At 45.0% G+C, this 15,472-nt stretch overlaps 1 protein-coding gene across 2 annotated transcripts in view; it reads right to left on the reverse strand.

Moving 5' to 3' along the window:
* Positions 1-442: 442 nt before the first annotated feature.
* Positions 443-15,472, reverse strand: part of TBC1D23 (TBC1 domain family member 23) — a 39,732-nt gene continuing 24,702 nt past the window's right edge. The window contains exons 14-17 of one of the 2 annotated variants that reach the window (XM_089549608.1): positions 14,158-14,237; positions 12,923-13,055; positions 11,602-11,883; positions 443-6,173 (exon numbers count right to left, since the gene is read on the reverse strand). In XM_089549608.1, the coding sequence (XP_089405734.1) occupies positions 6,170-6,173; positions 11,602-11,883; positions 12,923-13,055; positions 14,158-14,237 (499 nt within the window). In that variant the 3' untranslated portion in view covers positions 443-6,169. Of the gene's footprint in view, positions 6,174-11,592; positions 11,884-12,922; positions 13,056-14,157; positions 14,238-15,472 lie in introns of both variants that reach the window. The other variant, XM_089549609.1, reaches the window with a different exon arrangement.

Here is a 15,472-nt window from a genome sequence, read left to right on the forward strand (position 1 = left end):
GTGGCATGCGACACTTCGGAATCTTAACAGTCCTGCGGCCGGAGTGGACGCTTCACCTCGCATGTGCAGCTGCCGCAGACTAGGCACAGAGTGGGCACAAATATTTAGCTGCACCCACGGAAGCGGCAATGACCTCTTCAAAGAATGGCACCACCCTCCACAGAGCGTAGAGAGAGCAGGAGCATTGGGGCACCCTAAGTGTCACCATCCTTCATGCCGACGATGGCATCAAGGCAACCTTAGTGACGCTAGGCATCCTAGGACCCTAGGGTGCCTTGATGTAGCGCACTGCTGCTGGCATCCAGGCACCCTTTAGGATCCCGTTTGCTCAGCGCCCCAACACAGCAGCTGCGAGCAGCGGAAAAGCAGCTGTTCGATGGCTTGCAACCCAGTAACAGTAGATGTCAGATGTTTATCTATTTGAATGGAGGCAACTACAAAGCAATTTTCATGGACATTTTATTGAATGTACAAGAAGGCCATAGATTGTACAGCAGAACACATAGCCCATCTAACACTATATTAACATATATAAAATACTATTTACATCTTACCAACAAAACATCTAAAGCAAAAGTGAAATCTGGCACCAGAGAGGCTTGTTAATTTACCAACAATTATGCATGGGTGCGGGCAGAAGTAAACAGGGCATACTGCATCCCCCTAACAGCACTTTCACATTGTTTAGTGGAAACTGGAAGGTATGGTATGCAGCTGTGGATAGGTATCATCACTATTATGGATGCTCTGGGTGCACGTTGACACTCAGTGTTTCTTGTTTTCCCCTAGGCCAGGAGTGAATGCACTTAGAACAAGGAAGCATACTCTGTTCACTTCTATCCACACCTGCACATGCCATCTACAAACGTTCAGTTATGGTACTTTGGTCAATCTACAAGCACATCGCAATCACCCTCATAAGTCTATGCACAAAGTGCCAAAACTGCCTGAAAAGAATTTCAAGGCTGTCAAAAGGACGGAAGATGTGAAACAGCATTTCGCCAATTCCCCCTAAACGAGAGCAAAGGAAAGTCATGCACACTTGCAGATGATAAATTACCATAGTTTAGGCATGGCGCAAAACCGCTTACGAACTTCTAAGAACTGGCCATCCACGCACACTGCACATGCCACACCGCGGCATTCTGGAAATTGCACCACACTCACAAGAAGCACCAGAATGTGTAAACATATCTTTGTAGAGTCATTTATAAAAAACAAGATAGAACACCTCAAGTCATCACCAAGACTTGTAGAAACAGTCAGTTTTCTTGCAGCTATATGAAAACAAAGATAATATATTAACGAGCAAGTTAACACCACAGGAATGTGTTCATTGGTCATTTCAGGTGAGCATCGACAGAACTGCATCCACAAATGCTTGAATCACCTATCTCTTGCAAACAAACTATGCAAATAAAAATAATTACATCCATTTCACACAAAAGATGACAGAACACATTGTACAAAACAGTAAAGGAGCAAGGCTACCAAGGGTGTGGGTTTAGCACATATACATTTTACTACAACGACAGCAACGAATGTTACACACACACACACACAGAATCTCATTTTCATTTTAAGCCTCTGTTTAGTGCTTCAGTGACTTTACATGCCACAAAGTCAAAACCAAGAAGTGACCTATCTGAATAATATCCAAGACTAAAAGCTTGCTGAACAGTGGAAGAGGCTTAGCATGGCTCAATCCATATAGTTACCATTCAATCCACTGGTACATGTCTGCATCAGCACTGGTCTTGCACTGCCAAAACAACTTGCACTACCTTTCCTTCAAATGCTGCACCTCCTGAGGAATTAAAGGCAGACCACGCAGACATTAAGCTGGTTACTGCAACAGTTTCAAAGACCAGTATAAACAGTTCTTTCGTCTGAACTGCCGGTGAATTTGTACTCCTACTTCACACATAAGTGGAATTTGCTGTTTCTTTTGTCTTTATCACCGCGGTCACTTGTCTTGTAAATTTTGTCTAGAATAAATAAAATCGACAATTGTTCCAAGTGCAAAACTTCGCAGCTTGTTGGCAGTGTCTTTGTCACCAGAAAGTACAGTTTTCATCAAAACGCAGCTAAAGGTGTCAGGCAAACACTTTGTCTTCCTAGCACAAGACAGCACCACCACTACTAGCTAGGAAATTAATTCTCCTTGTTTGACGTTGCGAAAGATGGCACCATATTTGATGGAAAAAGCTAGGAGAATTCCAGTATGCAAATAAAACTCTGCAATCAATGCCAAGAAAAGATGATACGATTTTAGGCCATTAAATTGGGCTTGCTTTGCAAAAGAAATCCAGCTTTAAACTGTATGTGGGACACACTGAAGGATTTTTTTCCCCAACATTTACACTTGTTAACTGCAATCCATGCACAGCAGTACTGTGAAATCAAGTTTAATATCTGCAGTTTGTACAATGTCTTAATTTACAAGAAAACAGTGCCTGCTGGGAAGATAGCAATAGAACTAGTGCATTAAAAGTCCAGACTGAGCACTTCCAAGCTGAACACGACTAATGATTGAACACATCCAGGTATACATATACTATATGCAACCAGTGGGAATTACCAGGGAGCACATGGAGATGGTTGGGCAGTGCTACATATTGGCTACTCCATAAGATTGTACCAGCCTGTTTTATTATTTGAAGAACTGCTCCAAGGACTCTGAAGTCCTGTTTGCTACTACATATAGAGCGAGCATTTTAATAAATTTAGAATCAAATGAGATGAGAAAGATTCCCCGGCATAGTTTTGTCCACAACTTGCCACTTACTATTTAAAATTTGCACCCACCTTCACAGCGCAAGGCTGAGCACCATAGCTGTAGTTATAATTTAAGTCATGTTATACATTGTGGATTCGTAGTGGCCAGTTTAATGTCCTTTTCGCACGGTTAAAAAAAAATGGCATTAGTGATCAAATGCATTTCTCTCACAAACTATGTAAAGCCAGGTGAATGAGCTACAAATCTGCTTGAACAGAATTCTTCCCATGATTAGTTCCTTTAATAAATGACCACAAATACTGTCAAAATTTGCACCCCATGTAAACACCCTATTTTTTATCAAGACAAATATGAAGGGATGTGCGAATATTTGAAACGTCGAATACGAATCGACTAAGTTTGATATTGGGTTCATATTCGCATCTGATAAATTGATATTAGAGAATTTCCAGACATTAAAAAATTTTCTAATGTTCGCCAGCGATTGTATTCAGCACCGACTCTTATGAATTTGACCGCAGAAAAACCACAATTCCTAGGTAAGTTATCGACGATCGAGTTCAAAGTGCCACGAAAACAATACGAATGCGTCTTCTTTACTTTCATCTCCGGAGTTCATCGTATGGATCGATTGCATTAGGACACTGCTAGGCTTGACCTCGTGCAAAATTCCACACATGGGCTTTGGCACACATGACGCCTGACGTGTACAAGATGGCCGGCCACCCACTCCAAAAAATCGCAACGAGAAAGCGAGCTGTTTTCTCTTTGATCCTTCCATAATGTGTTACATACTTGACAACCACACCCATGGCATTCGTCATGTTGCCTTCACAACTCTCCTAGCGTGAACTTCGACATCTCGTTTTGGTCAACTATTATATGTGGAAAAGCCAACTTGTGGAATTTTTCATAACACTCCCTACGGGGTGAGTCGAGGCGTCACAGCAGAGCAAGCGATCGTGCAAAAATCCCGCCCGTTGCATTGTAACCCGCGCAACTCTTACATGTGCTTAACAGCAGCGGTGAGTGTGATAGGAGGGCCCCTGTCGTCAGGCCACAAAGTAGCCTGGCCGTGTAGTTCCAGCTTCAGAGCTTTGCCTCTGGCCCGCGGCCACGGCAGCTGTCAGCCCACACATTCACCAGTCGTCTGAACCATGCTTCGTGCCGCATTCAGATGTCAACTGGCGCGTCGCTGGTCATTCTTTTATCCTTTGCTTTACAAGCAGCCGCGCCGTTTCAAGACCCATGTGCGTTCCCCTCGTCTAAATCCATGTTGTTCTTCCAGCACACCAAAGCAGCATGCACATCACAGGCTTCTTGGTGTTTGTGCCATGGAGCCTCCCCACAAGCCTTCATTGCATTTTCTCATTTTTGTTCACTTTCTTTTTTTTTGGTATGCGGGGCATTTTATAAGTCGACCTTCGGATAATCTGGGTATTTCTTCCGACTGCATGAAATCCGACCTAATAAGGCTTTACTAGGCATCATGTTATCTTTAGCTACCAGTTATGTGCCATTTCATGGATTTCATTTTGTATGACCGCATTATAGGTTGCATACTGTTATGCAATATAATCAAGTGCCCCGCCACGGTGGCTCAGTGGTTACGGCGGTCAGCTGCTGGCCCGAAAGACGCGGTTTCGATCCTGGCCGCGGTGGCTGAATTTCGATGGAGGCGAAATTCTAGAGGCCCGTGTGCTGTGCGATGTCAGTGCACCCTAAAGAACCCCAGATGGTCGAAATTTCCGGAGCCCTTCACTGCGGCGTCCCTCATAGCCTGAGTTGCTTTGGGACGTTAAACCCCAATAAAACCTAAAACCAAGCTATATAATCAAGTAGTGTACATTTGTGCACTCTTTATATGGTGGCACGTCAGTCTATTTTTTATTTCAGTTGTAAAGACCCCACACGATTTTGAAAAAAAAAAAAAAAGGGGGGGGGGGGGGGGCAACAACATTTGCCTGTTTGGCTTTTTCTAAAATATTTCTTTCTCACTACAGAGATATTCGATCTGATAATCGAAGCCATTTTTTTTTTTCATATTTGCACTCGATTCATATTCGAGATTTTCAGTATTCGCACACCCCTGCAAAAATGCATCAGTGGTATAGGCTACTGCAGACAGAAACAGATCAAGAAGTGTCTTACACAACGGCATGGACAATGTTCAATTCAAATCTGATTGTCAATTTACACCCAGCCATGGAGTCTATTACATCCTTTCTGAATCATCTTCTAAAAATTGTAACATTAAAAAATAAACAAAAACAGGAAAATATAAATAAAGGTGTAAATAGTATACGAAGTTTTCGATCTTCGTAACCTTCATGTCACTTTAAAGGGCCACTGAAAACCATTTCAAAGCCCGAGTGGAACCTTGGTATAAATAACAGATGCATGTGGGAGGGGTCCAGCATTTACCACTTAAGGGAACATGCAGTCTTCAATCCTAATAGCCACGGGCTGAATGGAAAGTGCAACCTCATGAAAGCTGTAACCAGAAATATACAACAAAGTTGACAACAAACATCACCTTCAGCTGTATTTCTACAAATGCTGTACGAACAAGGGCAGTAATCTTTAGTTGCATACAAAAAAAAATGCTTTAAAACTTCATTCAGCAACTTCTATTTGACCAGCACACACAGAAAAGGCGTCCCAACCAGCATTTTAATCTACTTGGTTCAAATGTAAAGACTACCACCTCAAACGAAAGCTGGAAGATGCCACCTAAATTTACTCTGACAATATGCTACACGCTGCCACTCAAAGCCAAGATTCCATATTCTACAGTGCAACGTCACCAACACATGCAAGAACAAAAAAGTTAAATTTTCCACCTGTTGTACCACCTAATGGACAAGTGAAGGAGCTTTATTCTAACAGCTTCCACAGAATGACACAGCGGACGTCCATTTTTAAAGACAAATACCACCGGCAGCAGCTCGACAAGCAAAAAGCTAAAGCACATGATGATGTGACCCACAGAAACTTCCAATTCCTGCCACACAATGTGCTAATGACAATCTGCCTCTCAATTCACTGTGAAAAATTTCAACCTTAACAAGCGAAATTTTTTTTTCTTTCCACCAAACACAAGAAATAGGAACTTACTGGTAATCATTACTAGTACTCCTGTTTTCAGTCTACTGAAGCCCACAGGTATTAGCAAGGAAAAACATTGCTGAAAACTGTCAGCATGCTACAATAAGCTCAAGGAACTGCCAAAAAAAAAAAGGTCAAAGAAAGTGCCATTCAGAGGACAAACATAACCAGTCCTCATTAGACAGTCCTCGTTAAAAAGAGTGTGGGAGAATGATTGAAGCCCTTCCTTGTAATGAGGCAGCTCTCCCCATGCGCTGGCCTGCTGCACGATTTTTTGCTTGATCCCATTCTCGCTGACCTTGTGGGGTCATATTACTTCTATTACCTGAAAACAAAAAACAATGATAAATTTAACCTGCATAAGGCATTAAATTTGATTATGTCTCATATGCAAAATGGTAAAATTGCAATCCGAATGACTCCACCAAATTGAATGACACCATTTTCAAGCTTACTCGACCACTGGTTTTGTAGAAAAAAAAGTGGCACACATTTGTACCACCGACTTCGTAATGAGATCTTAAACGTGGTATGTGTTCACAACAATTTTTTCGAAGCATAAGAGAATTTTCATCACAACTGAAAATTGCTTCAAGAACTAGGTGGTGAAAAACTGGTGAAAAATACTCCAAAGCTAAAAAATTTTAAAATCTTCTTGTGTGAGGCAAGTCGAACTACATGCATGCACTTTAAAAAACACACAGAACACTAAGGGTGCCTATTAGCGAAAGGTAAAAACACACTGAATGATTTGCTGGACAGTTTGGTAGTTTTCAGCATGCAACAGTGTACAGGGTGTTTCACCTAAGACTTCCTGCAATTTTTAAAAATAAGCTATTTGAATTAGATGCGCGCTTTTTCTGGCATAGCATTGTCAGTGGTGTAGTACATCATAATGCAGCTAAGACGTGCTAACTAGCAGGCTCGTTAACCAATATTTACTAGTTAACTTTTAAACTATTACCGTTGGGCTCCTTAATTATTGAGGGGCATGTAGCCCACCGTAAGTAATGTCCATATTCGTTTTTAGAATTTCGAGAAAGCGATTATCCTCGGCGCTGTGGCCCAACAAATTTCGCCTACATCGCGCCAAAATACATGCGGTTTGAGAAGCTTGCAGGCAAAGCAACCTCTCCAGTGAACCTAACTCGTCGAGATAGCCAAAATTTGTTGGGCCACAGCGCCGAGGATAATCGCGTTCTCGAAATTCTAAAAACGGATATGGACATTACTTACGGTGTGCTACATGCCTCTAAATAATTAAGGAGCCCAACGGTAATAGTTTAAAAGTTAACTATTAAATATTGGTTAACAAGCCTGCTAGTTAGCACGTCTTAGCTGCATTATAATGTACTACACCACTGACAATGCTATGCCAGAAAAAGGGCGCATCTAAATCAAATAGCTCATTTTTTAAAAATTGCAGAAAGTCTTAGGTGAAACACCCTTTATAGGTGTACCGTTGTCTGTTTCCCAGCACTTGCAGGAAGTGGGACACGTGTCCCGCTCTCTCACAAAAATGGTCTTCAGGCATACAGCATTCAGTGACGACGATGTTAGGAATAGCCAAGCATTTCTAACAACACAACGCATGACCACAACCTGCCTTAGTGACACTGCTTCTGTGCTGGCATCTCATCTTGGCTCTGATGTTGCATTTGTACGGTGGTGTCTGAATTTGGCATTCTGGGCTGGGCTAGGAGTGCTTGGTAATAAGACGCAGTGCTAAGAACAGTGACATATAGTATTATCAATGAAAGCTTGCAGCTGCACAAAGCTGAGTTGTAGAAAAAGCCCGGCACACCATTCCTTTGTCATGAATGCAAGCCTCAGTACAGCTGCTTTAGAGAGTTTGGAAAACTTCCCAACTTCGACATGCACCACCATGCTCTTTAATTTCACTGGCCTTGGTTCTGCAGGCTGCTCTGCAAATTTCCAGTTTGGGTAGGGGCACAAATGCAAGAGCACAGGCAAAAGAAATAAAGAAACAAGCAATTTCCTGCCACTCTTTTCTTGTGTATACAGTCCAACCTCGTTATAACGAAGTCGCATTTTGCGTGGAAATTCGTTCGTTATATCCAATATTCGTTATAAAATTATGCACTCAAATTCCCGCAGAAAAGGTTGCTAATAAGCCCAAGTAAAGAGTACTTTAAGATGGACAGCACAGGGTTGAAAAAATGCACTATTCTTGAATTTAACGCGGGGTATAAGCATATGAAACCTCGCCTTACATTTCGTACTGGAAAGCAAGAGCGAACTCACAAATCGGGATGCATGGCCAGGTGCAAGAACTGATTTATTTAAAAAACGACGTAATCTCCGTTTGGCGGCACTTCACACTATTTGACAGGTTATATTTCTCGACGAAATCAACACAGAGCAGCGCTTTCCCGATGTCAGCTGATTTGGCCACAGGTAGGTTCTCGAGGTACCCCCTCAACTTCCTGGCCATGTCAGCGGCCTCGGCGCTGCTGAGAGCTCGCACTTCGCCATCTTCACATGCATCGCTGTTTCTAGCATCATCTGCAGAAACCACCTGATCAGCAATTTCTTGGTCAGTCAGTTCGGGCGCCACAGCCAAGTTGTCATCTGCACAGATGAATTCCTCGAACGTAACGTTCGGAACCGCCAGCTGACGCCATGTCGTCTCGCCGAAATTGTCCGCTTGCCTCCCAGTTGCATGCGGAAGCTTTCTGCCTACTTCTTGCAGTTCTCGGCGCCAACGGCTGCTTCTTCGCCAGACAAGACGTGGCAAACAATCCGATGGCGGTCATTAAATCGCTGCAGCCAGCCACTGCTTGCATGAAAGTCATTGGCCGCATTTGTTTTTCCAGTCCCGGACTACTTGCTGACAGGTCTCGGCTTCCGCTCTGACAGGAAACAGCCTCATGGTCACATGACCTACTTGCCATAGGCTGCTTTCGAACTCGGCGCCTGAGCCGTGCTCCCCCTCGGTTACCGTACAAGGACGCTGTCATCTGCTAGCAGACGACGCAAGCCACGGCCACCACGACGCCGAAGCAACGCCGTGCGCTCGATCATAATACTCAGTCGATTTAAAGACTGTACTGTCAGCTTAGCGTAGGTGCATTACAGAACTCAGCTTCGGAGGTATGCTCGCCGCTACTGCTTGCGGCAAAGTTCGCACAAAGTAGCCCAACTCATTGCGGATCGGCAGATAGACGAGAGCCTTCGCAAAAATGTTGACAACAAGCTCTATAGCTGCTCCAGTATACAAGTGGTTCACCTGCGATGCTTTCAGGTAAGCGTACAGACAGCATGTCGCAAAACAAGCGAACGAGAACCTCTTGACGACACGAGCAAACAATACGCGCTCGCAGCTTCGAACGCGCGTCCATGTGCGGCGGATTTCAAGAAAATAAACGAAGATGCAAGAACAATATGTATTGCGATGGCTCAGAGAGCAGCTACGGAGCTCATGTGAAGGTTTAACGCATGATATCGACCTCCAGGAACATGAAAAATACTCAAAATGCACACGGAGTCTAACTCAATATGGCTGCCAGCGCGGTGCGCAGCTATCGTCTGCTGCCTTCTCAGCAGCCCCAAGCAGCCCGCGGACTGCCATAGGCTAAAAACGAACGCGTTGCTATGGCGATGCAGGCAGGTAGGCGGAGCTTTCGGGCTGCCCGAGAAAAACAAATACCGGACTCGAGTCCGCAAGTAGTCCCGGACAGTCCGGGACTGAAAAACAAATACGCCCATTGTGGCCTCTGACGGAAGTGAGACTTCTCGCCTTCATTTGAAGGACCATGCAAACAAGGCATCCAACATCCTGTCTAGCTGTCATTCTTCACAGCGCCTGCAGAGTGGGCGTTTGCAATCTTTGCCTTGCGCTCAAGATAACCATCTTATCTAGACAGATAAGAGTGCTAGGCGCAACACCGAAGTCCGTGGCAATGACTTTTCCTTGCGCCCGCTGTCAACTGCCCTGAATATCTTTATCTTCGTTTCAAGCAAAACTGCTGTTTGTTAAGAGCGTTCCGCGACGGCGTCTACAGATTGAACTGCAGAGATAGTGACGGCGGGGGTGGCCGGGGAGCGGGCGTCGGTTCGATCACGTGCCAGTCACGTGCTAGGCAGCCGTTGATGCTAGATTCATTTGCTCTCCCTAGATTGCATTGCGTGCGGAACCGCGGGTGATTCAAACACATTTTAGGTGCGCGCGCTTCAAAAGATCAAAATTTAGCGTGTTTTGAGATTTTTCCTACTTGTTTGCGCATTTTGAGCCCCGTGAATACAAGAACTGCTTCGTTATAACCGATACAGTGTCGAATTTTGAATTTTTCGTTTCGTTATACAGATAGAGCTCCCTTAGAAATAAAGCATGTCCAACCAAACTTTTCTTTCACTTCGTTATATCCGATAATTCGTTGTATCCGTGTTTGTTATAACGAGGTTCGACTGTATTGGTGTTCTTGCACACTCATGCTTTTGCCCAAAAGAAAAATAAAGAGCTCCTTAGATCAAAACCGTAAAGCTCAATTACCGGAGCTTAGGCTAGCGGCTCTCAATCTCTGAGGCACAGGGAAACCCAATGGGTTTTAAGAAAACCTGAGGAACACTGCGTGTTTTGGCGTCCCAGCCTTGCTGTCTGGCGTGCAAGCAAAAAAAGGAGAATGCAGATGCAGAGGCCCTCAAAAAATGTCCAAAATAAATTACTAATGACAGGCTGTTTCGTGAACCAGTCTGCTATGATAAGAATTGCAGTACAATTACTGTATAATCGCGCGTATGGGCCGCACTTTTTTTTTCAGATTCAAGGGCCAATTTTCAGGGTGCGGCCTATGTATGGGATGTGCGAAATTTTTTTATTTTTTTTTTAAGTGAAAACACACCAATCGGGGAATGAGTGGCATTTATTCAACGTTCAATCGTCACTCACTGAGTGTTCCAACTCTGAGCTGTGCTCCAGTGCGTGCTCATCCCACAAGATGAAACGCAGCATGCCCACTGTGAATGCACAGCCGCTGTTCTCCACTTTTATCACCTAGCAAAGCCGTTCTTCTTCCAGTTTGGGAAAATTTGCACGGCTTGCCTCTGAAAGCGTGCTTTTTGCAGCTTGTGTTCCTCAATGCATCCTTTTGATTGCACCATCGTCGGACGCACTTCTCGTCCCCGTCGAATTTCCTGCACACTGCACACTTGCCGTGTTCGAGAGCAAACTCACAGCCGTGTAGCTTTAAGGTGCTTGCCCATCGTGCTAAAAATGCAATGCTCAACCAGCTCTCCAGCAGCACATAAAAGCCACAACTACAGTGAACTACCACACTTCCACAAATCCCATGCCTTTGAAAGCCACAAAAAGCTGGAGGAGCTGGAGGTACTGATGCTAATATAGACAGCGGGAACTCGTGGCGGCGGAAGGTGCTGACAAAGTTGATGATGATGACCCGCGGCCTTGGTCGTCATCCGTGGGCAGCACCTGGAAGCTCATGCGCGCGCGCATTTCGAAGGCTACTCCTGCGTGGGTTGCAGAGTTTTTGGGTGTGGCCCTTACACGAATTATCTTTTTTTTTTTAATATTTCCTCCAGGAAAACAAGGTGCGGCCCATACACAGGTGCAGCCTTTACACATGTTTATAGGGTAGTCCCCAAATAAAGTGGGTAAAAAAAAGGTGCGGGTTGAGGCATGCATGGAATTAGGTGCTGGTGCATGCAGGGCACTTGGCTCTTCCTGAGCAGACTCAAAACTAGGTGCCCAATTGTAAAACCCTCACCCTTTTCACCTGGAATCGTTCTCCTCAAGAAGCTTGGTGATCTGGTTCTTCACAAGCTGGGTGGCCTCCTTGGCCTTGGGGATGAGCAGGCGGTCCATGGAGACGACTGTGAAGCTTCCCGTGGCGTTGTCGCTGAGGCCGTACTTGAAGGTGATCAGTTCAGGGTGCTGCTTCTTGCTTGTGATCTTGAGCACCGAGAGCAGCGGTCGCTGTGACACCACCCGTGCACTGCCCTTCTTGTGGCTCAGCTCTCGCAGAAGATACAGGTGCGTTTCAGTCACCAGGAGATGGCTGCATGCAGAAGGTGATAAATACTACCCACAGCCGGCACAAGAGCTAAATGCTCTGCAGTAAGCAGCTTTGGCATCACGAGGTGTGCAAAATGAATACAGTAGAGCTAAGACAAATTCTGAGATAAGATGAACAATTTGAGACCATTTGGTCTGTTTCACATAACATTCAATTTCAAAAACATTCCACTTAAAACTAACTGTTTTGCGTGTACTTCAGTTAAAACTTTCGCAGCGACAGCGAGCTACAGTGACCTGGTGCAATGGCACTCGCAGGGCATCCCTGCGGCTCTGTCAAGGATAGGAACACTACAAAACCCTTCTACGCAACAAAGCGTGCCCCCACAAGATAGCTTCTGCCCAACTATGCACAATACTATGCCAAAGCTCTCTTGCAGGAGAACACTTCCTGGGGGGAGAGGGGAGGGGAGGGGGGTGCTCAAATTTCCATGAAAATGAAGTGCGAAAGAAGTTAGAATGATAAAAAACTAGAATAAATTACAATACCCCACCCACTTTCCAATGATAAAAAAGCACCATACTACCTCACATGCATTCTGTAACAAGGGCTTTCGTTACAAAGACAGTCATGCACAGAACTCTTCACACTTGAGGTGTGCCCGTTAGTCCTGTGTGCTGAGCGATGTTCTTTACAAATTGCGCATCGTGCTTGCATAGGCCCTTCCTAATAGAAACTGTGCTACCAGGACCCCGAAAGTGTTCCACTACAGTGGGAAAATTTCCTGTTCCCCAGTTCTCTCTGCTTTCTGGAACCATAAAACTCGCGCAGTGGTGCTTAAGGCCTCTTCTATCTTGATATCCTAAAAACAGTCATGTAACAGAACTCTGACAACAAGCGTGAATGTGCCTGAAAAGCTTGCACAATGGAGTAAATGATGTAGTTCCAACTCCTGAGCACACCAATCCCATCTTGGGACTAGTTCACGGCGCAGGCCGAAGTGTGGAGCCGATTTTGGAAAAATCGGCAATAAAGAGGGAACATCCGCCAAAATCAAGATGTAATGTGAGCAACATTTTACCTGGGATAGAGGTGTCCATTCTCTTTGATCTCTTCACATTTGAAGTGCCCCAGAACTTCAGGTTTCTTCACCCAGGTGCTGATGCTTTCTTCTTCTTGTGCCGACACATCCAAGTCACCATGCCCACCAATATCTGGAATGGAGAAAGCGCACCACCTGTGACTAGGAGAACATAAACATGTGGTCCTAAGTGAATCACACATTAGGGCAGCAGAAAGGATGGTGAAAGTTTCTTAAAAACACACTAAGGACAACTGCATCAAGTTTGTTTTATTGTGAGCAAGATGCGATCACTTTGCTTTCATGCCTCTGTTGATGCTTAATAGGCAGCAACAAACATATGTAGAGTGGCAAGAAATCTGGAGTTAACCCTTCCACTGTGGGGTTTTTTCGAAAGTGACGCACCCCCTGTGTCAGTGATCGCAAAGGAAACGCTTTTGTTACCCGCCCAAAGAAAAGGTGACAAGTTGTAAAAGAAAGATAAAAGAGAGCGATAGAAGAGTGCAATTACCTAGCATGGCCCTGATAGTGGCAAGTGAGGCCCTGGAAAGGCAGCGGTGAGCACTCCCTACACTAGATGCAACATAGCGGACATGGCGAGAACAAAAAGAAAGCTTCTGCAAAGTTACAACAGATGGCAGATAGCTAAAAAGAAAACAGCGCGAGATGGAAGCACAAGACAGGTGGCAGAAATGCCTCAAGCAAGACCGCTTTGCGTTCTGGTATGCACTTTTGAATGGAGATAGGAGAGCGTACGGGTACGTCAGTCACACTAGTAGAGAGAAAGGCGGGAAGCGTACCGGTATGTAAATGACACTTAAAGAGTTGAAAACAGTCAGTCTTTTTATTATTTTTGACCCATTCACACAACTCGGCACCTTAAGCATAGAGCAGAGACTCGTGTTATGTGAACAGGCTGCAAAAAAGCACTGTGCGTAGACCCATGTTCAAGGACAACCATACTCTTAAATACTATTGAACACTTTTGCAGTTACCAGTGATGCTGGCACCAAAATACTGCCCACAATTTTTTTTCAGATCCTTTTCCTCATTTTACTCATTTTATTTATTCAAAGTCCACAGTAAAATAATTTGACCATCTGGAAATTTTTTTTTTTCGAAAACGTTCGACCATCAAATGGTTAACAGCAAACAAGCGCCAATGCTAAAACAGTACATACAGTACAGTACGGTACACGACAAAGAAAATAATTTGCAAGCAAAAACTAACTTACCGTCATGCTCATCGTCAATGCTGAATACCGGCGCCATTCCACGGTAACGCTTGCCCAATTTGTCAGAACTGCTCACGTGCCTACAACAAGAATAGATGAGCGAAATGTGACCAAGAGGCTGCATACATACAAACCTACGTTTACCATACAGCAACATAAGCAGAATTGGAAAAAAGTTAACGACCTTCGTCAGTTGCCACACTGCAGAATCACCTGTCAATCTGCGTTCTATGAAAGTGTTGCTGCTAGTCTCACATTAAGTCACTTTCTTTACTTTACATTATGTTCGGGCGCAGGCTTTCCTGTGGAGCAGTGCCACTGAATTCACGTTAGAGCGAACGCACTTCGTCGAGCTCTCGACACTCCGTTGAACCTGTCAACTCGTCCTACCCCTCATGTAAATACCCTTAATGGGCTTCTTCAAGGAAATGAAATTAAAGCGGTGGAAGGCAGCAGACTACAGTGGAACTTCGATTATACGTCCCCCGGTCATGCGACGACCCGCATTTTACGACGAATTTGTGCGGTCCCGGCAAAACCCCCATAGAGACAATGCATTAAAAACCTCGGTTATACAACGCAAATTTTAGAAGGACCCCGCTTCGTATGACGTCTGGCTCGTACCGTCCGTCAAAAAAGGTCGTCAGCAAACGCAGGCCGGGATGTACCGTATTTTCGCGATTCTAAGCAACCCCCGAATCTAAGCACCCCCCATTTTCGGAAAAAAAATTCTGAAAAAAACTTTGCATGCGAATCTAAGCAACCCCTTTTTTGCGCGGAAGAGAGCGTTGCCGAGGCCGCCAAGTGTACTTGCTCTCTTTTTCGTCGAGCCTGTGCAGTCGGAGTCCTGAGGAGGCGCGGCCTGTGCGTTGTTGTTGCGACTGAGACAAGCCTGCCTACTGGCTCGAGCCAAGCCACCACCACTGCCAAGTGCAGATAGAGGAGAGTTAAAAGATCAGAGGAAAGATAAAGAGAAAAGATAAGATGCGCATAGCAACAACTGCGTCCGCCGGAGCGGACGCTGCTGAAAAAATGGCTGAGGCTTAACTTGGTTAAGCCTGGAGAATGCGAAGCATCATCGTGTCGCATAATTTGGAGGCGCACAACCACAGCGACGGCGCGAGGTGGGCCCCCGTTTCTCCACTGTCGTGACGTCATCAAGTCACGTGGTGTGACGTCATGTATCACGTGATTTGGAGGCGCATAACCACGGTGAAGGGCTGAAGTGGTAGCTAAAGTAGTATGCTTCGCATAAAAACAGATAAGTGGGCGAGGCCGGGCTCGCCGACGCGAGGACAGCGGCGTCCACGGCGCT

Source organism: Amblyomma mixtum, chromosome 6, assembly GCF_055824585.1.
Source record: "Amblyomma mixtum isolate Tamu chromosome 6, ASM5582458v1, whole genome shotgun sequence".
NCBI classification, from domain to species: domain Eukaryota; kingdom Metazoa; phylum Arthropoda; class Arachnida; order Ixodida; family Ixodidae; genus Amblyomma; species Amblyomma mixtum.